Raw genomic sequence first — 24,727 nt, 5'->3', positions numbered from 1 at the left:
CCGACGGTTGACTGCAAGCGTAAGAATTTTGACTGCTTTAGCGTAGAGTTACACAGGAGAAACAAGAGTCACCTTCCTCTCGCAAGGTTTCTAACGGTGACAGCAGAACTTGTCATATTGATTACTGATTGATGGACCAGGATTACTCTCATCAGTTATTTCAAAATAAGTCAGGAAAACAACGATCAATATACAACACACAGTGTTCAATAACAGCTACATCACAGTTACTTGCTAAGACTGGCATTGTTGTAAACAAGGTCGTTCATGCCTGACTTCTACTGATACTTAACACATTCACTTACTCTCATCAGCTAAAACTGCCGCTTTAAAGTGCAGTGCATTACACTATCTTTTGAACTTCAGCTAGCAGACAAACATTTGGTATGCATTTCTTCATTCTAAGATGGTGGACCTCATGGCTGATGGCTGACTTATCTGTTCCACTACACCAGATGGATCTTATAGAGACTATTCAGCGGCCCACAATTGATGTGATACCAGATAATTGAACGCACCTATGTATCATTGCGCGATCCCATCCCCCCTTCCCGGACATGTTTTTATTCATATTATCTATCTTGTCTGGAATTTCTCTGATGCTGTGCAATACCCATAACTGAAATCTTGCTACCTTTCTGATACTTGTGTGCTGAAAATTAACCTGTTTCAAAGTGTCTATGATAAAATAGTTAATCTGGATACAATTCACTATTAAATAGCGTAACTATGAAATTTTGTGTTTTTGGATTTTGAGGCAGCATTCACATATACATTTGCATTTATTGCAAATGTGAATTTTTCAGATCCTTACCAATTAGGTTCCTTTGGAAGTATGTTGATGAAATAGTTCCATTTTAAGCAATCATACACAACTGCTCACTTGAAACTTCCTGGCAGATTAAAACTGTGTGCCCGATCGAGACTCGAACTCGGAACCTTTGCCTTTCGCGGGCAAGTGCTCTACCATCTGAGCTACCGAAGCACGACTCACGCCCGGTCCTCACAGCTCTACTTCTGCCAGCTCAGATGGTAGAGCACTTGCCCGCGAAAGGCAAAGGTTCCGAGTTCGAGTCTCGATCGGGCACACAGTTTTAATCTGCCAGGAAGTTTCATATCAGTGCACACTCTGCTGCAGAGTGTAAATCTCATTCTGGAAACTGCTCACTTGATTGAAGATCTGTACCTGGAAAGTTGCATGGGTCACACCAATATGCAATAAAGGAAATAGAAGTAATCCACTGAATTATAGACGGATATCATTGACGTCAATTTGCAGTAGGATTTTGGAACATATACTGTATTCTAACATTACAAAGTACCTCAAAGAAAATTGACTATTTACTAATTCAGAAAGTATTGCTGTTGTGATACACAACTAGCTCTTTACTTACACGAAGTAATGAAGGCTATCGAATGGGATTTCAAATTGATTCCACATTTCCTTTACTTACACTTAGTAATGAAGGCTATCGAATGGGATCTCAAATTGATTCCACATTTCTAGATTTTCAGAAGGCTTTTGATACCCTTCCTCCCTAGCGGCTTCTAATTAAATTGGATGCCTATGGAATATTGTCTCAATTGTATGACTGGAGTTATGATTTCATGTCAGGAAGATCGCAGTTCATAGTAATTTTTAGGAAGTTATCTGGTAAAGCAAAAGTGCTGTCTAGCCCCCCCCCCCCCCCCCCCCCCCCAAGGAAGTGTTACAGGCCCTCTGCTGTGCTTGACCTACATCAATGACTGAAGAGACACTCTGAGGAGCCCTCTTAGATTGTTTGCAGATGATGCTGTAATTTACAGTCTAGTGAAGTTATCAGAAGATTAAAAAGAATTTGCAAAATTATTTGTCAAGCTATCTGCATAGTGCAAAATGGGGCAATTTTCACTAAACAATAAAAAAATGTAAGCTCCTCCTGATGAGCACTAAAAAACTTTTGATTAAGCCATTAATCACACAAATTTAAAGATTGTACATTCAACTACATATATAGACATTACAATTATGAAAAACTTAAATTGGAACCATTACATGGAAAATGTTGTGGGGTAGGCAAACTGAAGACTGCTTTTTATTGGCAGAACACGTAGCATATGCCACAAATCTACTGAAAAGGCTGTCTGCACATTACTTTTCTGTCCTCTTGTGGGGTATTGCTGTGCTGTACAGTACAAAATGAGATTGACAGAGGACTTGAAAAAGTGCAAAGGAAGGTAGCTCTTTATAGGGGAGACTTTGTCACAGATATGATAAGATATTTGGAGTGGCAGTCATGAAAACAAGGGTGTTATTAATTGTGGTTAGTTCTCCAGTACATTATGCTTGAAAGTGGCTGATAAATTACTGAACAAAAACTCGAATACATTGTACAAGTTAAATTGGCTGTGTACAATATTTCTGGGAAAAAAATTAAATAACTAATTTTCCCCTCTGAATGTGAAAGTAGATTGTTTGTGAGCATCACCCACCTACATAGGGAGAAGTTAGCTTCACAATAAAATAAATCAGAGCTTGCACAGAAAGATTTGTGTGTTAATTTTACCCGTGTGCTATTTGAGCGGAATGGTTGAGAAATAGCATAAAATTGGGTCTGTGAACCCTGTACCAGACAAACTGATGTGATTTGCAGAGTAGTCATGTAGATATAGATGTATACCAACTGTGAATGGTACATAAAAAAGAAGGGACCACGGGTAAATTAGTCTGGCATTCGTCACTACACATTGTGGAAGTGACAGAGATAAAGTGCTATATAATTTATATAATTATTTTCTTAATTTATAATAATTTATATAATTTGAAATTACTGGGTGACTGTACATGTTTGCTTCTTTTCTATGCATAGGGTGATGAATCCCCAAGCAGTTCAATAGTAGTTCACTGTTGTGAGGATTCCAACTCTGTGGATGAACGTGGCCTTAGTGGAGAAGAGTTGAGAAGTGAAGAGGATGTTTCTCAGGACATCTCAATCAACCGAGAGGTACAGATAACACCTGGTACTTTCACAGGTTCACGAGTCACATTTGTAAGAAATTGTTCTGGATTAGTCATACAACTTCATACAGCTGTGTAACATGTTTTTATGTCCAGGTGGTTGGTGATCAGGAAACACTGTTGAATTTGGAATTTTGGAAAGTTGATCAAAACTGCAGATAATTATTATTTAATGTAATGCTCTGTAACACTGTCATGGAAGAGTGATTTTTATTATTGTTATTTCGTATCATAGCTAAAAAGTTATATTTTCCACTGCTTGTTCATACAGCTATACAAGCTGACATGATTAATTTAAAATTTTGTTTCACTTGTTGTTCCTGGCAGTTTTGTCATATGTTAGTGGTTGTACATGTTGCAGATAAGTTGCATAGATGACTTTGGCTTTTCCCCAGACTGAGCTACGCGACTGGAAGTTGTGATAATAAAACAATGTTTTAATGTTGAACAGTTGAATTCTAGGAGCCAGGTGTCCCAAACCGAGAGATATTGGGCTATCTCCAACAAACCTCATACCAACAGATTGAATTCACAAAACTGATATCTGCTCCTTTAATAAAATACAAAGTGCACTTACTCTTTAAACACACACACACACACACACACACACACACACACACACACACAGAGAGAGAGAGAGAGAGAGAGAGAGAGAGAGAGAGAGAGAGAGAGAGAGAGATTAAGTGTGATGGAAGAATGTAACTCGAAGAATGTATTAGCACAGTATATTGTGCTAGAGTTTTTATGAAAGTAAGCAGGAAGCAATTCTGAATTGGTTGCTTGGAGTTAAAATTACTTTATGAAGTGTTCAGTCTTCTTGTGTAAGTTTCATCAATGTTGTTTTGTACATTATTATAAATTGGAAAATGTGCTGGTCAGACCAGGTGACAGTGTTCGAAGTACACACTGTGAGGCACAAATTTTCCATTGTGTAGAATGTAAAGTGTGAATCTTGAAATGTTCAAATGAAGTAAACATTGCTTGCAAGTTGTATAACAAATACGGGATGGCCAAAATTAAACTGGCTTGTTGAATATTTGTAAGTCCAACCTAAAATAAGTTGCATAGTGTGATGATCCTTTATCCTTGTTTTACTTGTGTTACTTTTTGGCATATTTTTTATTCTGTCCAGTGGTGACATGTGGCAGTAATTATGCGTCAACAGTTGTTTAAGCTGTGTTCAGTGGTAAAAAAAAGTCTTCAGTATCAACAATGTTTCAGGATTTATCATTGTTGTTCGTACTGGGTGAAAAAAAAAAAAAAACCTACCAAAAACTTCTTTTCTTTGGGTTTATTAATGCTCTTTGCATTAAGGGGCCTTCCTTTAATTTGAGGTAATGGTGTCTGTGACTTCAAGATGATCACTTGACCGAAACTGGTTGTCGATAAATAAATGCACATTGCAGCAGCTTTTGGTGGGTTTGTGATGCCATGTTTTACAAATGCATTGAAGCTGTGCTGCACTGTGTAAAGAAGATATTTTGTAAGATTTGAATGAGTTGTTGCAGCTGGTCAGTAGCATTCTTTAATTAGTCACGTCAAAGTTTGTGACAGAGATGATGATTTTAATGTGGAAGAATTTCTCAAAAGTCATGCCGTACAAGCATTTTTCAGACATCTTGTATTTACAGTTGTTGGTGTTTATGTAAGAAACAGCATAACAAAAAATAAGTTTGTTATTCTTAATCAACTATTTGAACTTCCAGCCTTCATAGTCTATATCATTGTCCAATTGTATTTACAAAATTTCACAACACCATTAAAGCAAACTACAGATTTATGACCCACAGTTTAAGAAAGTATAAGGTAGGGTTAGAGTAGAAGAGGATTAATATGGCATTACCATTTCAGTGGAATTAGTACCCTGGTTTATGTGCTGAGACAACTTTTGAACTGCTTGTATCAATTTTTACAGTTCTGTTTGCTGTTAGATTGTTCTCACAAAACACCAAAAACACTTCTAAGGCTTGTTTTAATTGCGCCACTCTGTACATTAATTGACCAAGAAATTTTGCATTCATGTGGCCGTGTCTAGTTGGAATATCATTTCCTATTTATGCTTACCATAATTGACCTACAGAGCTGAGAAAAATTTAAGAAAAAAGGCCACTTTTGCATGTTGTGTCACTGCCAAGTAACATAGCTCGATGACACTTGGACCATGTATTGGAAGAACTGCTACAGTATAGTACATAACATAACTAAGAAATATGCAAACAGAAATGAAATTCTTATTACAAAAATTGCACTGAAGCTGCTGTGATTTATGATGATCCTGTGGCCATTACAAAAGGCAGGACATGGTTCTTCATAAAAAGTGTGATCGCCACGGATGTCAGTGCATGCTCTGCAACACCCACCCATGCTGGCCACAAGATTGGTAAAGTTATCTTGTTATAGGATGTTCCATTCCTCCATCAGTGCAGTTGAAACTGCTTAATGGTTATTTGTGCATTTGGATGCGCTGCAATACATCTCTCCAATGCATCTCACTCATTTGTGCATGTGGACGTTCTATGATACGTCTCCCCAACACATCTTACACGTGCTCAATGCGATTTAAGTCGGGAGGGGTCAGCAGTCCCCTAGCTGAAGAGTTTTTCCAAGAGCTGCTCCACCTGTGCAGTTCAATTTGATCACACATTGTCATCCATAAAAATGAACTTGGGGCCGAATGTATCCATAAAAAGACATATATGGGGAAGGATTACAGTCACAGTAATTTTGAAAGTGTGCCTTGTTCAAAGATTCGGAGGTCAGTATGCCTCACAACTTTATGCCTCCCAATACCATAACACCTGTACCATCAAAACAATAATGTACTACAGTGTTCCTGGGTGCATTACGTTTTCCCACCACTCGCCGTATGAGGGCCCAGCATTGTAAAACATCATCTATTTGGTGGTCTAGGTGTTACGATGGAGGAGCTCTTGGAATGAGAGGATTTTCAGCAAATGGAGGGGCATGCATGTTCCCCAAATTTAAATACCATCGAGCGCGTGTGGGATGCGTCGGGGAGACATCTTGCAGCGTGTCCACATGCACCAATGACCATCTAGCAACTGTGAACCACGCTATGGAGAAATAGAACATCCTACCACAAGAACTCCTTACAAATCTTGTGGCCAACGTGCGAGCATGTTTGCAAAGTGTGCAGTGCAATGATCATATACCCTATTGGGATCTGTATCCCATCTGTTGTGATGTCCAAGGGACCATCATAAATCACAGTGACTTTAGTGTAATTATTGTCTTTGAATGCAAATGCCATTTCTGTTCATCTCATTGGATTTTTATTTCAGTTACCTTCTGTACTGTAGCAGTTCTCTTTATCTGTGTGGCTCAGTGGTAAGTACCAGACTACAAATCAAAAAGTCTCTGGTTCGACACATGATCAATCCAAGTATATTTATCCATCACATATCACATCTTTCGCCTCAGGCTGTTTATGTGAAAAATGCCGAGTGACACCATTGTTCAGAATCCATATTAAACTGTAGGTCCCCCTGTAAGTAGCTAGGTAAGTCAGTTCAAAGGTTGGAGGAAGCAACAGAATATCACCTCCAGGAGGACCATGCCTAGTAAAGCACTGTAGTGTTGGAAACGATCTCTAGATTGATAATTGCATTAACTACTTATGGCCCAAGTGTCAGACTATGTTACTAGGTAGTGACATGCTATGTGTAAGTTACTTCTGTCTGTAAGTTTTGCACCTCAGTCTATAAATTATTTGAGTCCGTAATTTCTGTTGACCTCACTGTTGATACTTAATGCAGCATAATAATTATTAGGAAAATAGTTTCTTATTTGCCACTGTGCAACAGGTTATTTTTCATCTTTGCATACATTCACAATCAAAAATTGGTGAATGATGGTAGGTAGTGTATTTTTTCCTTCTAATGATTTAAGTTGCCACTGTTTTTAATATTTGGAATGTCCATTAGTTGTATCAACACAATAATACACTTGCGCTTCATATTTCAGTAATGCATGTACTGTGTGTCAGTCAGCAATGTAAAAGACTGCTCAGAATATCATGTTGGAGCATTACTCAGGACATCAGCACTTGATGAAGGTTGAAAAGGTAATATCAGTATGAGGCGCACAAAACTTCACTATATCACAGTGACATGGTGTATGTGCAAGATATATGAGACCATCCACATACAGTGTGTGGGTTGAAGTCAAATGAATGGGACTGCCAACAATAGAATCACAGTTTTATGCATTGTGCATTAGGTAACTGCATCATTTGTGTTTAGCCTTGTCATTTTGGTGCTGCTCTGTGACGCAAGTACACCCTTGACACCTTGCATCACATGCATTGATTGTTGACTAAGCACTTGAATTGTGGCTTCACAGTTGTAAGAAGATACATCATCATTCTCATTTGCAAATGTTGCTGTATTCATGGTGGTGATTTTATTGTCTGTGCGAAGCAATTTGTAATTATTGCAATATGCCCAACACTTATGGATGCCTTCGTTTTCTGCTATTCATTTTTGGCCCTTGTTTTTTAAAAAGGATTTGCAATATTCTTACAAATTACCGTATTTACATCAGTATGAGCTAATAACTATTATAGTTGAAATTTGAATGAAAATTAGTGACAGATTATTCCAGTTTTATTTAGCTTATTAGCATACTTGTTGAATATTAATAATATCTTCTTTGGAGTAGATCTGAAAAATGTAGACATAGATTAGATAGTGGTTCCTTTGTTTGAGACGTTTGCAAAAACTTGTTTTTGTTGGCAGTTAATTACTGATGCATTTCTTTACCCAAAAGCGACTTTGACTTGATTTATATTTACATCAGGGTGGATGTGGGACTTATCTGAATTCTACTTGTCCTTCTATTCACAAACATCCTACATCATGACAGTCTCATTTAAGTAATAAACCTTACTAAAATTACTCAGCTTATAGAAATGAAAAGGGAAAAATAAGAGGAAGATAGGTAGTACATCAGCTAGAAAGGTGTTATGGATCCAGCATGTATTTCAGTTACTGGAGCAGCAAGTAAGAGAGGCAGTAGTTAACACTTCTTTTGCCATATTACAAAAGCCAAAGTTGTTGTCACTATCACTGCCTCTTTATGTATCAGGAACACTCAAATTAAGTTTCGAAACTTCATAAAATGAAATCTCCGGAATCATTGATCCCTTCCTCTTGCAACAGCTATAAAAAAATTTAAGAGATAAATAGATAACAGACATGCAAAATTGGAAATTGTTAGTAAAAATTTATTGAACCAAACCATACAAATTATTTACATAATACTGAATTAATATCTGGACCTTATGCATTTCATATTCAGTTTCTTTTTGTGTCATTCTAATTGTCTCTGTTCTCTCACTTTTCGCAGTATCTTATCAGTTTCCACCCTATCTTTCCAACATAACATTTTCCATTCTCTGCTAAGTCAACACTTCAAAAGCCTTCAGCCTTGCTGTATCTTTCATATTCATGTTGACATATTTATTTATTGACCTTTTATCATTATGTGGGTTTTGTCAGGTGTGTACAATCAGTGATGATGGCACGATATACAGTATCCTGACCTTTTATCATTATGTGGGTTTTGTCAGGTGTGTACAATCAGTGATGATGGCACGATATACAGTATCCTTCAATTTGTCCCATGTCTTGCCACAGACGTAGGTCCTCTTTCCTTGGTACAACTCCCCCCCTCTCCCTCCCCCCTCCCCATTTCCCATTCCCCCTCTCTCCACCCCATCTTCCCCCCCCCCCCTCCCCCCCAGTCCCCTCTCCCCCATCTCCGTCTCTCCTCTTGAGATACTGTCATCCCTACCTTGCAACCTTGCAAATAGAAAAATTAAACCACTCGATTATACGCCCTCTAAATGTCGTTCAATAGTAGCTAGCAAACCTTGACATTAAGTTACTTGTTAGAAAATTGTGTGAGTAAGCCATAAATATTGTTTTATCTGTCATGTGAGCATAGTACAATTTTTGTTTTAATGGTCATGTTAGTGTGCTATAACATGTTGTGATCATTAGTCTGGCTGTTCTTCCCCATAACAATGTGAGAATGCTAACACTTAACGATCTAGTAGGCTCTGGCTCAGTTGTCTTGTCAATAAAATTGAAGAAGGGATACGATTTGCACTTGCAAGAGGCATTTCTTATAGCGAGTGCATGATGTTTTTTGTTTCAAATATTTAATGCATAGCCATTCAGATAGATACAGAATGCTCCTAGTCGAGCCAAACCAACTCTCACTATAAATTTAACATCATCCTTCCAGCAAAGACAAGAGATAAACTCATAATTATGATTATATTTATTTAATCTTTTTTAGATAGATGCTGATAATCAAAAGAAGCCACAGATAGAGTTTATAGAATAGTAAGAGAGAAGGGTTGTTGCACAGAAAATAAAATACGAAAAAATATGATCAACTTCAGACCCATTAGGTCTCAACTAAAAATTCACAAAGAAGCAGCTGTCCTTGAGGAAAGGCATTAATATGTCTGGTGGCTTTTTGATGGTCTTTACTAATACATCTTGTGGTACTTTTTCCACTACGATTCTAATCCCAAACATAATCCTATTTATACGTTTTGAAATCATTCTCTCTTTCAGTTCTAAATTTAAATCAAAACCATAAACAGACATAACTCTCATAAGTAGTCCTTTCAGTGAATGCTGCTGTCATGTAATGATTACCTAGTTTTCTATCAGAATCAATCATTTAATGACAACAAAAGTCATTCTCATTAATTTTAAACTTTATGAAATTCACGCAATACTGGAGCTGGAAAAAAATATGGAAATATCATGAGGAAAGTGTGCTTGAATTCAAATGCAATACTAGCCAAGCCTACAGGCTGCACTGTTGTATTTGACCACAAACGGCACCTGTGCATTGTCCTCAATACAATGCAAATGTCACTCATGTGGAGAATGGTGTTCTGCATAGCTGTGAGTGCATTATGTCGGAGCTAAGTGATTTCAAACCTGGGCAAATTGTTGATGCTTGTGTGATAGGCGCTTCCATATCCAAGGTAGCCAAAATATGAGTGTTTCAAGAGAAACCAGTTTGAAGATTTATACTGCATGCAGGGAAAGTGGAAAAATGTCATAAACAAAGTTATAATGAGGACAAAAGTGTAGTGTATGTTGAGTAATCGTGATGAACAGTCATTGAAAAGGATAGTCCAAAAAAGATGACAGCAGGAAAAATCACTACAGAACTAAATTTCATACTCATTAACGGAATATCCATAAGCAGGGAATTGCAGGGAAAGCTGGAATTGCAAAACTACTCGTCAGTGACACAAATGCCCGTAACAGGAAAAACTTGGTGTCAAGGCCATAAAACTTGGACTGTGGAGCAATGGAAGAAATGTGGATGGATGAGTCCGTTTTATACTGTCTCTGACTTCTGTCCAAGTTTACATCCCAAGAACGAAATATTTTGATGATTTGAGCATCCATATTATGATATTCCCAAGCCTCATGTTTGTGCAGCAAGACCACATTACTGCCAAGGATTATGCCACAATTTTGGCTGATCAAGTCCATCCCATTGTGAAATGTTTGTTCTCCAATGGTGACACTGTCTTCCGAGACGACAGGACCCTTGTTCAACAGCTCATGTCCAGGACTGATTTTGGTAACACAGGGATGAACTGTTGCAACTCCCTTGGTCACAACTGTCATCAGATTTCAAAATTATAAAGCCATTGTGGCCTACTCTGGAGAGAAGGATGCATGATTGTTATCCACCTCCATAATCATTACCTGAACTTGCCTCTATTTTACACAGAGAATGGTATAAGATTCCCTTGAAAACCGTAGAGGACCTGTAATAACTGTTATGAGGTGACAGAAAGCTGTTCTAAATGCCAGTGGGTTTCCTACACCATATTAGGCATGTTAATGTGTTGCATTTTTGGTGTTTCCATATTTTTGTCCACCTCCTGTATTTCTCCCACTAGTCAAGCTGTTGTTGTGTACAGCTCCGTGTCATACAGTGAAATTAAAATAAGTCTCTCTTCTTAATGTTAAGATTTGTTCAGTCATATCATTCATGTTTCTCCTATTTCATCTCAGTCTTACGGTGGTGTCAAAAGTTTGCTTTTGCACTTCACCAAATTGACTTTCTGTAGAATTTAATTTGTTTCGTATCTGTATTTACTTCATTAAATTATTCATTTATTTCATTCCTAACAATATCACATAGCTTAACTATCTCAGAATGTAATTCCCTTTTAAATTTAATATAGTGTATTTTAATTCCTGTATTTTTTTATTTATCGGAGCCTTTTCTTGTCATGACTCAGCTGTAATACACAGTGTCACACAAGGAAGAAAAATAAAGATGTTTTGGCGTTTATGCAGCTCACTGGCTTTTCTGTGCAGCGTGCTTCACTGCACTGCTGTAACACGGTGCAGCTGTGAAGTGGGATTACAACTGTCTCTCATGCTGGAAATCGCTACATGATTGCCCGTTTCCCACTGAAATCAGCTGCCGTCTGCCAAGCAGTTGAACATTTTTCTTTTGTTCAGTCATCTTTTAGCAGTACTTATTTATGTGGTACAATGCTGTGACCACTAATTGTATATCAGCAGCACCAAGTTCCTTCTTGATCACTGGTTTGTGGCACTTGGATTAGCACGTATACCTTCTTTCATGGATCAGTCATTTTTTCGGTTGCTGAGGGCTACACCACATTTTCATAATAATTTCTCGTGGATTACAGATTTTTCCTCTCATATACCTAACTCCACTAATCTTCCTTATCAGTTTTTCTTTAATGTTCATCATTTTAATCTTCTTTTGTGGTTTATGTGTAGTCTCTTGTTAGTTTCAGTTTTTAATTCACATCCAACAATAAATTTCATCTGTCCCCTTCACTGGTATGTCACAAATGAGGTGTAATGTTTAACATGATTTTGCCCTTCTTTACCTTTATTCTTGATCAATCTACCTTTTTACATTCAACTTCTGATCTGTCTTCTCTTGCATTGCAGTTATGAATTGTTACACCACATTTCTAAATCTTTTCCAGATAACTCAAGAGATTTCAATAGTATTAACTACATTTGTGTTCTCTTCACAAAACATACATTAACTAGTTTAGTTTACATTTCACTGTCTTGGTTCAGTGTCATGTCCCAGCTCAGAATCAGAAAGAGTAACAAAGATTATTTTAACTGCTCTCTTCTTAACAAGATTCTGTTATTTCTCCCTATGTTTTGGAACTCAGCGCATCTCCAAGGCAGGGCAGCAATCCATGGGACTTTTGTTGCTGCATGCAAGCAGGTATTTCTTCTCGTGAAGTCACTGCAGTTGTAGTCCTATGTTAAAGATGTGCATCATCCTTCGATAAAACTCACCACCTATATAAATAAAAATGTTAGTGTTTGTTTGTTCAAAGTCGTATGTCTCTGAAAGTCCGTCATTGATTGATTTGAGATTTTGACACAACGTTGCAATTGAATAAGTGAGGGGTTTTTTTTTTTTTTTTTTTTTTTTTTTTTTTTTTTTTTAAATATATGTTCTGGGACGCAATATATCCCCTTTATGTATTATGTATAACATATGGCACTTCAGCAAGTATATGAAAATGCATGTATTTCAGTGCAATGTTGTTTCTAAATTTCAAAGCTTTCAGTGAAGAATTTTAAGAGATTTATGATTTTGTACAAATGAACATTTAAATCTACACAAACGTAAATGATTGTGCGCCCAGTATCTTAAATCTCAATAATTTCTTCACAGACTGCTTTGAAATTTTAACACAATGTTACACTTAAATGCATTTTTTATGAAGCTGCTAGGATGCCACATATAATGTATGTAATAATTACAGGTGAAATCAATAAAAGCGACAATGTTGTTTTGTACAAAATTGTGAATTTCCAAATGTTTTTCACTGATCGTTTTGAAATTTAGACACAGCAGTCCATTCAAATACACACTTTTTTTATACATATGCACCCTTTATCAGAAAACTTCCTATACTCTGTAGAGGCCCTCAGCTGGCAGTACAGTTGCCAGTATTCGACACAGACAGGCAGCGAGAGAGGGGGGGGGTGGAGGGGGGGGGGGTGACAGGCCTTCTCGTCCCACCACCCTTCGACCCACGGCAACACTTGGCTCCATCAGAATCTAACAATGCTATGTCATTCATTGCAGCGTTCCTGTAGGGACAGCAATGTACTGACTGATGTGTTTCTTGATGGAATATTTTTTCACAAGCGCTACCAGTGTTTGTTTGTCACCACACACACACACACACACACACACACACACACACACAAATATTTTCTTTAATGATGTTGCAGACATTTGACTGCAACAATTTTTATTTTGTTGTTATACGGTTCAGATTTTGCTGTATTTCATACCAGTCTGATATCTTTTGACATATAAGTAAGTTACTGTACTTGAAAATGGCCTGTAGCCGAACTCTGGACTGTATAACAATGAAATAAAAATTGATACTGTCAAACGAGGATAACATCATTTAAAAAATTACCATGACTATGGTTCCAGCCAAAATAAAAAATACACACAGTCAGATTTTCAGCATTAACAAGGTGAAGCAAATTACAAAAATGTTATGTGTAAAATATCGAATAATTTTTCATGCGGGAGAACAGAAAACCCAAGATCATCATCATCATCATCATCATCATCATCATCATCATCATCTGATTGATCATATCTCGTCACGACCACAAAGTCTTCGGTATCTTTGCTGCTGCTGTCCTCATCGTCTGATAAAGAAATTACAATATTATGAACGGATTCTTCTCTTACACCTTCTTCTATTTTTGACCTTGTAATCTCCTTCCGCACTTGGATCACAATATTCTTCCAATTTCCTGGTGTTATTCAGGTGACAGCTTCATTTACTAGCCTCTTTGTTTTGTTTCGCACCGTATAATCTGCTTTTATTTGAGCCCAGATGAGTTCAATTGCGTTGTAATGGCAGTGGAAGATGTATAACTTTGGGACCGTGGTTCTCTGCTAATGTATCAATCACATAATGCGTCTTCTATGGCTTGTATTGTTTCACTAATTCCGGAAGTTCCGCTTTCCGCATATTGTGTTCAAAGCCTGTTTTACTCTCTTTCAACCAGCGCTCCTTGCAGCAGCCATTGGTGCCTTATTTAGTTGTACAGAATGGTACAGCGCATTTTCCATTACAAAACACTACCATAACAGACATTTGGTAGCAAATGAGTAACAAATCAGTCTTTGAGTGTATCTGCATTAATCTCCTCGTGTTAGTCTACATTTCTTTTCCACTGAAACATCATCGTAGCACCGGGCAAAAAACCATTCATAGAGCCAGCGTGAACTATAATTATTCGCCCTCTCTTACCAGTTGGCATAGTCATAGTTCCATGGCATGTATCGTTTGTCCATGCGACGGAATGTGCATGACACACGTTGACCCATGTTTCATCAATCCATATTACATTTTCTGGATTCACTGCTAGCAACTCCCGCAAGAAATTACATCTCCATGCTACAATGTTTCCATGTTCCATTAATACCTTTCGATCTGAGAACTTTTTCCAACAGAAGCCAATTTTTTTCAAAACAGTGGAGAGACTTGTCATTCTGCCTGCGAACAAACCACTGTCTGACAGTGATGCCCTCACCTTTTTAAATGTTGGACACTTCTGTAGTACGCATATATGTGTTGCCTGATAGCACTTTCGTCAGATTTGTCTGTTTCAGTCACACGACGTGATCTCTTCCTTGACTTTCAAGGTGTCACAATAACAGGGCTCACAGCTGAATTGACAGCTTCTTTATCATTTGTGATACTCTTCACTGTCGCTGTAGAGATGTTCAATGCTTCTGCCACTCTGTTAACCACTTTACTCACTGATATCAAAGGCCCACCAATGTCCCTTTCCCTTTCAAAGTAAACATGCAATCTGTGTATAAATTCGCGTGCTTGGGATTACAGGGTAGCTCCTTTCCCAAAAGCCCTCTTCTCTGTGCAACAGGCAGCCATTTTCCACTTGTACACAGCAAGAAGCTCGCAGAAGTAGCGGAATGCACATGTCTATGTATACACACGAACCCGAACGTAGCATGTGGCACAAGTGGCTGAAAGCAGCAGTCACGCAGCACTACAGCAACACTGGGACGTTGCCATGGTAACGTAAACAAAAGCTCACGATCTGATTGGCCGTCGTGAATGCGCAAAGCACGTGTGCCAAGGCCGCATCAACTGTCAAGAGCTCTTCTCTCGCTGTATGGAGTATAGGACAGCATTTTTTTTTATTGCTGTTATTGCAGTACTAAAAAGGAACAAATGTTTTAATGTTACCTGGTATGTGTGCATCCTTGAAATGACCTTACTCGTGTTTCTGTGCAAGCTCAGTAGGTGGCAGGGCCGTGCTGAGCAACATACTGTATGGGTTCTTGGCGCATTAGTTATGTGGACGTGATGGATGCTAATTGTGAGCAAAGAGTGAACATTAAGTTCTGCTTTAAATGCAGGAAAACCCCTAGTGACACCTGGACAATGACTAAGCAAGCATATTCAGGCGAAAGGTTTTGTGAAGGCATAGATTCAGTGCAAGACAATCCGAGAGCTGGTCACCTGTCTACAGGACATACCAACGTGAAGCATATAAGGCAGTTATTGCAAGAAGATCGTCATATAACTGTGCATGCAACATCAGAAGAACGTAATTTGGATTGTGACATGTATCATAAGATTTTATGCGAAGATTTAGGCAAACAGAAACTTAACGTGAAACTCATCCCTCTGACACTAACACACGAACAGAAAGAGGAAAGGCAAAGAATTTCTGCTGAACTACTGGATAGAGCCAGATGTGATCCCACATTTCTGTCAAAGATTATTGCTGGTAATGAAAGTTGGTGCTACAAGTATGACTGTAACACAAAGCATCTAATGCTGAATGGCATTGTGCCAGATCACCAGCCTCAAAAAAAATCAAACGACAACTTTTGAGAACAGAGGCAATGTTGATCGTATTCTTTGATAGTAAAGCAGTAGTTCACTGTAAGTATGTTCCTCCAGCTCAAACAGTGAACCAGACTCTTTACACCGAAGTCTTGAGACATTTGTGACAAGCAATTCGATATCATTGCGCTGATTTGTGGCATTCTCACGACTGGTTCTTATTGCTTCATCTGTTACCGAGTATCTGGGCAGACAATTTTATTATTGCCATTCTACATCCACATATTCATGCAACATCTCGCCCTGCAATTTTTTTCCCCTTGTTTCGGCAAATGAAAAGGCGACTGAAGGGAAGGCTCATCAAATATTGTGTGTCTGCAGCTCAGGGTCTAGTGGATAGCACTGCTGCCTCCGGATCACAGGGTCCCGGGTTCGATTCCCGGCTGGGTTGGCAATTTTTTTTCTGGACGGGGACTAGGTGTTTGTGTTGTCCTCATCATGTCATCTTCATTCTTGATAATAGCTAGATTGGACTGTGTACAAAAATTGGACTGTGTAAAAATTGTGACTTTGTATGGGTGCCAATCATCATCATCATCATGAAATATCACAGACATCCAATGGGCTTTGACAAGTTAGCTTACAAGTATTGCAATTGAAAATTTCCCTGCTTGCTTCCAAGACCTCATGAAACATTGGCAACTGTGTATAGATAGAAGCGTGGACTACTTAAGTAGGAGCTGGGATTATTACTGGGTAAGTGCTACTTTCCATTTTTTTTAAAAAAAAATCTGTCTTGGAACTTTTTTGAGAAAGGGAGTATAAATTACATTATTACCAAAAATATTGAACTTTTCTTGACCGATTTAGTTTAAATTTCTACACAGTGCTCTATATTTTTCGATATAGTAAAACGTTGTTAGCCAACAGGAAAATTGTACTTTTTGCCTATCAGCTATGTTTAAAATACTGCTACAGAATCTGCATGTGCTAGAACAAAGAGAGAGGGCAGGAGAGGAAATGGAGGGAGAGGGGTGGGAGGAAATGGAGTGAGGGGGGGAAGAGGAGAAGGACAATGAGAGGGGGAGGAGGAGATGGGCAGAGAAAGCAGAGAGGAGGAGATTAGGAGGTATATCCAGTTCCCTTACATATTAGAAAAATGTGCGCTCTCTCTCTCTCTCTCTCTCTCTCTCTCTCTCTCTCTCTCTCTCTCTCTCTCACTCACTCATATGTTTGTTTATTTTGGACCCACAAAAAGACAAGCCATAAGTTTAAGTAACTGCAGTCAACAATATAACATAGGAATCAACTTAATTTTTCAAGGAACTCCTTGGCAGAATAGAAGGAGTGACCCATGAGGAAACTCTTCAGTTTCAATTTGAAAGGGTGTGGATTACTGCTAAGATTTTTGAATTCTTGTGGTACTTCTTGAAAATGGATGCAGCAGTATATTGCACACCTATCTGCACAATAGTCAAGGAAGTGCGATCCAATTGCAGATTGGATTTCTGCATAGTACTAACTGAGTGAAAGCTGCTAATTCTTTGGAATAAGGTGATACTGTTAACAAGACTTGAAAGTAAAGAATATATACATTGAGAGGGCAATGTCAGAATACCAGACTAGTGAACAGGGGTTGACAAGAGGTTCGCAAACTTACACCATCTATTGCCCGAACTGCCTGTCTCTGAGCCAAAAATATCTATTGAAATGGGAAGAGTTGCCCCAAAATATAATACCATATGACATAAGCGAATGAAAATAAGCAAAGTAGACTATTTCTCGTGTCGAATAATCACTTACTTCAGATACTGTTTGAGTAGGAAAAATGGCAGCGCTAAGCCTAAACATGGACTTTCCACAACAATTTACTATCTATCTGAACACGTAGAAATTTGAACTGTTCAGTTTCGTTAATTATATGCCCTTTCTGTGAAATTAAAATGTTAGGTTTTGTTGAATTGTATGTTAAAAACTGAGTTATACTGTGATTTAGGGTTAGTTAATTTTATACAAGCAAAGAAGTTACGTCATGAACTCCTCTATTTGAAACAGGGCCAACATTGCACACAACATCCTTTACTACCAAGCTAGTGTTATCAACAAAGAGAAATATTTTAGAATTAGCTGTAATACTAGAGGGCAAATCATTTATATAAATAAGGAACAGAAGTGGCCCCAGCACTGATCCCTGGGGAAAACCCTATTTGACCGTGCTCCAATCAGACCCCACATCAGTCATTCTCAAAACTGTGAATAATGACCTTTTGCTGTCTGTTGTTAAAGTAAGAGGTGAACCCATTGTGAGCAATTCCCCGTATTCCATAATGATCCAACTTCACGAGCAATATTTTGTGATCAACACAAACAAAAACCTTAGTTAAATCAAAAATGATGCCCGGCATTCGAAACCTTTTGTTTAATCCCTCCAGTACCTCACAGAGAAAAGAGAATATAGCGTTCTCAGTTGTTAAACCACTTCTAAAGCCAAATTGTACATTGGATACCAAATTATGTGATATAAAATGATCAGCTATCCTTACATACACAGCCTTTTCAATAATTTCGGCAAATACTCGTGGTATAGAAATAGGTGTAAAATTGTCTACATTATCCCTTTCTCCATTTTTATAAAGCAGCTTTACTACTGAGTACTTCAGTCATTCAGGGAACTGGCCATTCTTAAAGGGAAAATACAGATATGGGTAAGTACAGGGCTAACATGTGCAGCACAATACTTTAATATTCTGCTAGGTACTCCATCATATCCATGAGAGTCCTTAGTCTTTAGTGATTTAATTATTGACTCAATCTCCCCCTTGTCAGTATCACAGAGGATTATTTCAAACATCGATCTCAGAAAGGCATTTTCCAAGAGAGTTATATGTTTCCATGTAGAAACTAAATTTTTATTTAATTCGCCAGCAATGCTGAGAAATAATTGTTAAATACTGTACATATATCTGATTTATCAGTAATAGAAATATTTTCACTTCAAACTGACTTTATATTGTTGACTTTGTGCTGCTGACCAGACACTTCCTTCACAATGCATTTGAGTCGTATGCTGGTAATTTGCATTGTCTACATTTTCCACACAGTTAATCATTTCTTATGCTTTAATCACTCCTCTCTAGTTTCTTCCATTACACTGTCCTCCTGACAAGGGAACCTCCCCATCGCACCCCCCTCAGATTTAGTTATAAGTTGGCACAGTGGATAGGCCTTGATAAACTGACCACAGATCAATTGAGAAAACAGGAAGAAGTTGTGTGGAACTGTGAAAAAATAAGAAAAATATACAAACTGGGTAGTCCATGGGCCACATAGACAACATTATAGAGACCGGGAGCTCTGGAGCAGCGTGGTCCCGCGATAGCGTGAGCAGCTGCAGAACGAGAGGTCCTTGGTTCAAGTATTCCTTCGAGTGAAAATTTTACTTTCTTTATTTTTGCATAGTTATTATCTGTCCGATCATTCATTGACGTCTCTGTTCACTGTAATAAGTTTACTGTCTGTGTTTTGCGACCGCATCGCAAAACCGTGCGATTAGTAGACGAAAGGACGTGCCTCTCCAATGGGAACCGAAAACATTTGATCGCAAGGTCATAGGTCAACCGATTCCTCCACAGGAAAAAACATCTGATATATTCTATACGACACTGGTGACGGCATGTGCGTCACATGACAGGAATATGTTGTCGACCCACCAAACTTGTACACTTGGCGAATGGGTAAAAAGATTCTTTTACCTTTCCCGATTTAGGTTTTCTTGTGGATGTGATAATCATTCCCAAAAAAGTGATGAAAACATAAGAGTTTGTCACGTAAACTGAAAATAAAAAATTAAACTTTTCAATAGATAGAAGATTTGAACCAAGGACCTTTCGATTCGCAGCTGTTCACGTTACCACAAGACCACGTCGCTCCTTCGTTCTCGGTCTCCTTGATTTTGCCTATCTTCCCTTGAACTACTCAGTTTGTATATTTTGCTTATTTTTTCACAGTTCCACACAACTTCTTCCTGTTTTCTCAATTGATCTGTGTTCAGTTTTTCAAGGCCTATCCACTGTGATAACTTATAACTAAATCTGAGGGGGGTGCGATGGGGAGGTTCCCTTGTGAGTAGTAAATTACATATTCTTCTGATTTCAGTCTTCGTATCCATCCTACAGTAACTCAGCAACTTCTACCGGGCTAATTTTATTTCTAGCCATCTCTCTTTCAAGATTTTCCAGTTTCCTGAGATCTTAGTGGCAGCGCATTTTACATTCTGGTATAAACCTAACATGAAGGAAGCCATATTTTGCATAGAAAATTGTGACTGTGTATTGCTGGGAAAGTAATTTGTAGTAGTATTCCATTACCTTCCTTAATCCTGGAGGCTGCCCCCTGTCATAGGGGTATATGTCAGATGTTGCATTGCATGTTGGTCCCCAAGAGCTATTTCATTTCCCTCCTCCAGCTGTATCTGGGAGACATTCCCTTATATGCCATGTGGGGAAATGCCTCGTAGCTGGCTGTCCTTATGTGCCTTAGCAGTTAGGCAAAAAGTGATTCATTGTAAACTGTTTCCTTTACATTATGGGCAAATTTGAACCAGTCATAAAATATTCTCTGCTTGCAAAGTGTCATAATTTATGACAGATGATGATTTTATGTTTTGTTCTATATCATTATGATGAAAGTGTTCACACATACTGTATTTGACAAGCCGCACCAGACAGATCTGATTTAACTTAGTTTGTTTGCAACTATGTGGCACTTAAAATGTTCTGTCGTTTCTGTCACTCATTCTTATGTGAATATTAATCCATAAGCCACAATTTGTAGATGTATCCTGTGTGACATCCAAAAGGTGGCTGCTCATTCTTCATAATATGTGGGGTGTATATGCAAAAAGCAGCTTTCATATCTTGCTTGAACTACTATATTTAGTCGAGTATAAGACAACACTAAATTTGCTGAGCCCTGCCTTTCGGAGTTCTTCAAAAAAAGTCTGCACGTAACCTCATTAGCCAAAGCTTTATCTCTGAATGTAAAAGACTCCTATAAATGTAACACTAACCCTATATACTCTACCAGTCAAGCTAAAAAATATTGACCTCGGCTGCAATAGTTTAATCTGTGAATATAAGATGAACCTGTATTTTTGTAATGAAGAATTTGAGAAAAAACCTCATCTTATAATTGCAAAAGGGGAATGCACACACAAACAATTACATCATTATGTAACTGGGTAAATATGATTTATGATATTGAAAATACAGTATATGGTATTGCTACACATAGGTTTTTTTTGTGTATTTGGTCCAAGTATGCATAATGGAGATAAAAAATTGGAAAAAGTGACTGGTAGTGTCTAGCTAATGGAGATACAGTGATAGTTCATTGGTTATTTATAAGACCATTTTCATAAGATTTGTGAAGATTCAAATGTCAGAAAGCTGATGGCTATTCTCCCTTTCATTTGCGAGCACGATTCTGTACGGAACGCACATAAAATCTAGCAATACAGTTTTAGACTGCACAATGAATTATGTCACCATCCACAGAAACAGATGACTTTTTGAATATGTTAATGGTCCTAAGAAAATATTGTAAGCTAATGCTTGTGATTCCTATTATCTTGTTGATAACTGGTACACTGCTGTGTATTTGCCGTGGCATATTGCCAGCTGGTGTTATTTACAATCTCAATATGCTGCCTACAAAGTTGCAAATCTGGTTATCAGTAAAATAACAACATTGTGTGATGTTCTTGGTTCTATATCTAAAGTAACTTAAATTCCTAGTCCAAGTTCATCTTTCTAAAGTAACAGTGGAACCATTGGAATACCACTGGGAAGCCATATGAATTGGAAACAGAGCGAAAAATGCCTCCTCAAGTCAAATTACTGTCTTCCAGTCATCAGCAGCTAATGTTATCTCATTTTGGTGTCATTTGGTTAGTGTTACTTCATTATTGGTATTGACAAGAGGTTAAGAGATTGCCTCTTGATCCTAGATGCTTACATTGTGCAGGTCGTAATGGAATTTGACTGGTAATTGAGTTCTTAGGTCAGTTGTGAAACATTAGCTTTGTTGCTCCTTGTGACAGACATTTTCTCTTTTTAGTGACAACTAACTATTAGCTTGATTCAGTATGGTGATGTTTTAGTGGGGATTGTGTGTAGTGATATAAAATGCCTGGGCATTTATGCATTTTGAAGAGTACTTATATTTTATATTGGTAAAGGTCTTTTGCAATACTGGTAGGGTAAAAAAGTTGAAAAAGCTGCAGGAGCGTTAGGGAAGAGTCAGTAGGGGAAATAAATTGGAGTGTAAACATAACTATACATTCTTAATGAGGTCAGTTCTTGGGATAGTACATAATAAAAAATAGAAAACAAAACTGAAGTTGAAAAGTAATTCTTGAATAAAGTTCGGTTTATATTAAGTAGGTAGCCTGTTGATAGTATTTTTACATACACTATACAACTGCAAAAAAAGAGAGTAAAAAAAGTTTATGAATAATGATTTTAATTAGGGATGAGTCGTGCCAGTTCAGCTTCCATGGGTCCAAGAATTGCCAATTCTCTAGGAATTGAATGATTCCAGAATCTTGGGCATTGATTCTTTGTTATTAAATCCCTTGTATGTTGCCTTTCTTACTTCATCTTCGCAGCAATGCAATCATACAGAAATATATAAAGAGAGGAATAGATTAGAAAAGTATAGTCTGCCTCAAATCTCGCTATGTCGCTTATCTGTCAATAAAGCTTGCTCCCCTCCCCCTCACTGAAAACAGTTTAACATTTATTATCAAGAAACACATGCCAGCTGTTTAATACATTCAGTAAGAATTGTGCTATCAATAATTAGTCTTCAGTAATATTCCGAGATTTGACTCAGATTATAAAGTGTGTTACATTACAAAGTGGTGAGCTAGGGACAATGTTCTTTTGTACCAGGCTACTATCACTACACAGTTGTTCAGTGCAGTGTTTGTTTGTTGGGGGAGCAGAAGGGCGGGGGGGGGGGGGGGGGGGGGGAGAACCAATAAAAATAAAAGGACATTGTAAATGATGATCAACTGTCAGTAAAAAGCATCCTTCATTGGTACAGCAAGTTGGAATGCTAGTGATAAAAATGAATAAAGAAAATTAAAATGCTTATCACTGCTTTCATTTTGTTCTTGGTAATACAGGCAATGAATGGCACACGTATGTTCAAATATAAACATTTACTAACTTATAATATCGCGAGTATAGTCCCATCCCTTATTTTAATTGGTAAGTTATACATTGTAGCTGTAAAAACTTTCAAAAGTACTTTTTTAAATAAATACCCAGATTTTGAGCATTTAAAATTGCTGTGGGCAAATTCCCATTTATAAATATTCTGCCCACTGGACATTTGCCTGGATCACATCACTAGTTATGTGTGCCACCACATCAGGACTTTGTTGTTATCGGTACACTTGACCTACATGCCGTGTTCAATAAAGTCACTAACTGCACTGTGACATCCTCCCCTTACTCATATTGAGAGTGAGTTATCACTTTTGCCTCAGCTACATCTGACCAGTTACGCATGGATTGTAACATACTGCTTAACATGCTCCAATCTTAATTGCTGCACTGCAATAGCACAGGTCAGACACATTGAACAGATGATCAGCATTACTAATGCACAAACACATAGTATTCCAGAAAATAGGTGTTCCCATTATTTTGATGACAAATTATATTGTCTTCACTGTCACCTATGCCATGAATAAACAAATTAGAAAACCATATATAGGTTTGTATGACAGCTGGCAGATTGTTACCACCATGGAATATAACATTCTCTAATGTTCCCCTAGTCCGCAGACTACCTCATCTGACAGGCTGTAGGTTCTTGCTGTTTTAACATGTAACATGAACCAGATGGCAAATTAATATTTATTAGTAATCCAGAAAGTATTGGAAAGGGGTAGGGGGATGAATTGACATTCAGACATGAATTCTTTGGTCTATTGCCCTGACATGTAAAGGACGTAGTTTCATATGTCATATGTCTGAGAGGGAGGCTAGATCCTTCTGGCTGAGTTGATTGTAATCTACATGTAGTTAGCCAGGACATTGTAACTGTTCAGTGTGTGTGTGTGTGTGTGTGTGTGTGTGTGTGTGTGTGTGTGTGTGTGTGCATGCTGTCAACAACTCAGCATCTCAACTCTTCATGGAGTTATTACCTTTACTCCTTTAATTATTTATATTCCATCACGGATGTGACATAGGTCATCCACTCATTTCCCTCCTTTCTCCCCTCTTTCCTCCACCCAGGCACAGATAACACATTGCAAGTTCTTTGTAGGTAAAATGAAGTTTGTTCCATTGTTTGGACTGCACAAACAGTTAATTTTTTTAATTGTAAAAGCCAGTAATCTTCGGGTGTTTTCAGTCTCTTGTTATGTCTCATCTCTCATGATCTGGGACACTGCTGTTCCGCAACTGCACGGACTATCTCGGTACGTCTCTTCACTGATCCTCACTCCCTTTGAGCGCCACCTTATCCGCAGTCCCTGTCCATTATACTCCTGTTCACTACTTAGAGATTTCCACCTGAGGTTGGATGTATTTGTGCATTTGCACTGAAGAAAGTGGATACATTGCCCAGAAAGGCCATTCCTGTGTCTCAGAAGGCGCAGTGGTTACCACACCTGCTTAGTAAGCAGGAGATCCTGCTTTCAAATTCCGGTCTGGTACACATTTTGGTTCATCACCACTGATTCCGCAAAATATCCTGCTGCAACTGATAGCAGTGATCCT

General features: G+C 38.0%; 1 protein-coding gene across 4 annotated transcripts in view; it reads left to right on the top strand.

Annotated features, from left to right (window-relative positions):
* Window positions 1-24,727, top strand: part of LOC124615409 (poly(A) polymerase type 3-like) — a 177,875-nt gene that overhangs the window by 133,584 nt on the left and 19,564 nt on the right. For all 4 annotated transcript variants that reach the window (XM_047143268.1, XM_047143266.1, XM_047143270.1 and 1 more), the window contains one exon: window positions 2,850-2,984. In XM_047143268.1, coding sequence (XP_046999224.1) covers window positions 2,850-2,984 — 135 coding nt within the window. The remainder of the gene's footprint in view (window positions 1-2,849; window positions 2,985-24,727) is intronic.

This window comes from Schistocerca americana, chromosome 5, assembly GCF_021461395.2.
Source record: "Schistocerca americana isolate TAMUIC-IGC-003095 chromosome 5, iqSchAmer2.1, whole genome shotgun sequence".
NCBI lineage: Eukaryota > Metazoa > Arthropoda > Insecta > Orthoptera > Acrididae > Schistocerca > Schistocerca americana.
The sequence above is the reverse complement of the archived record's forward strand: the minus strand, read 5'-3'. Positions and strand labels throughout refer to the sequence as shown.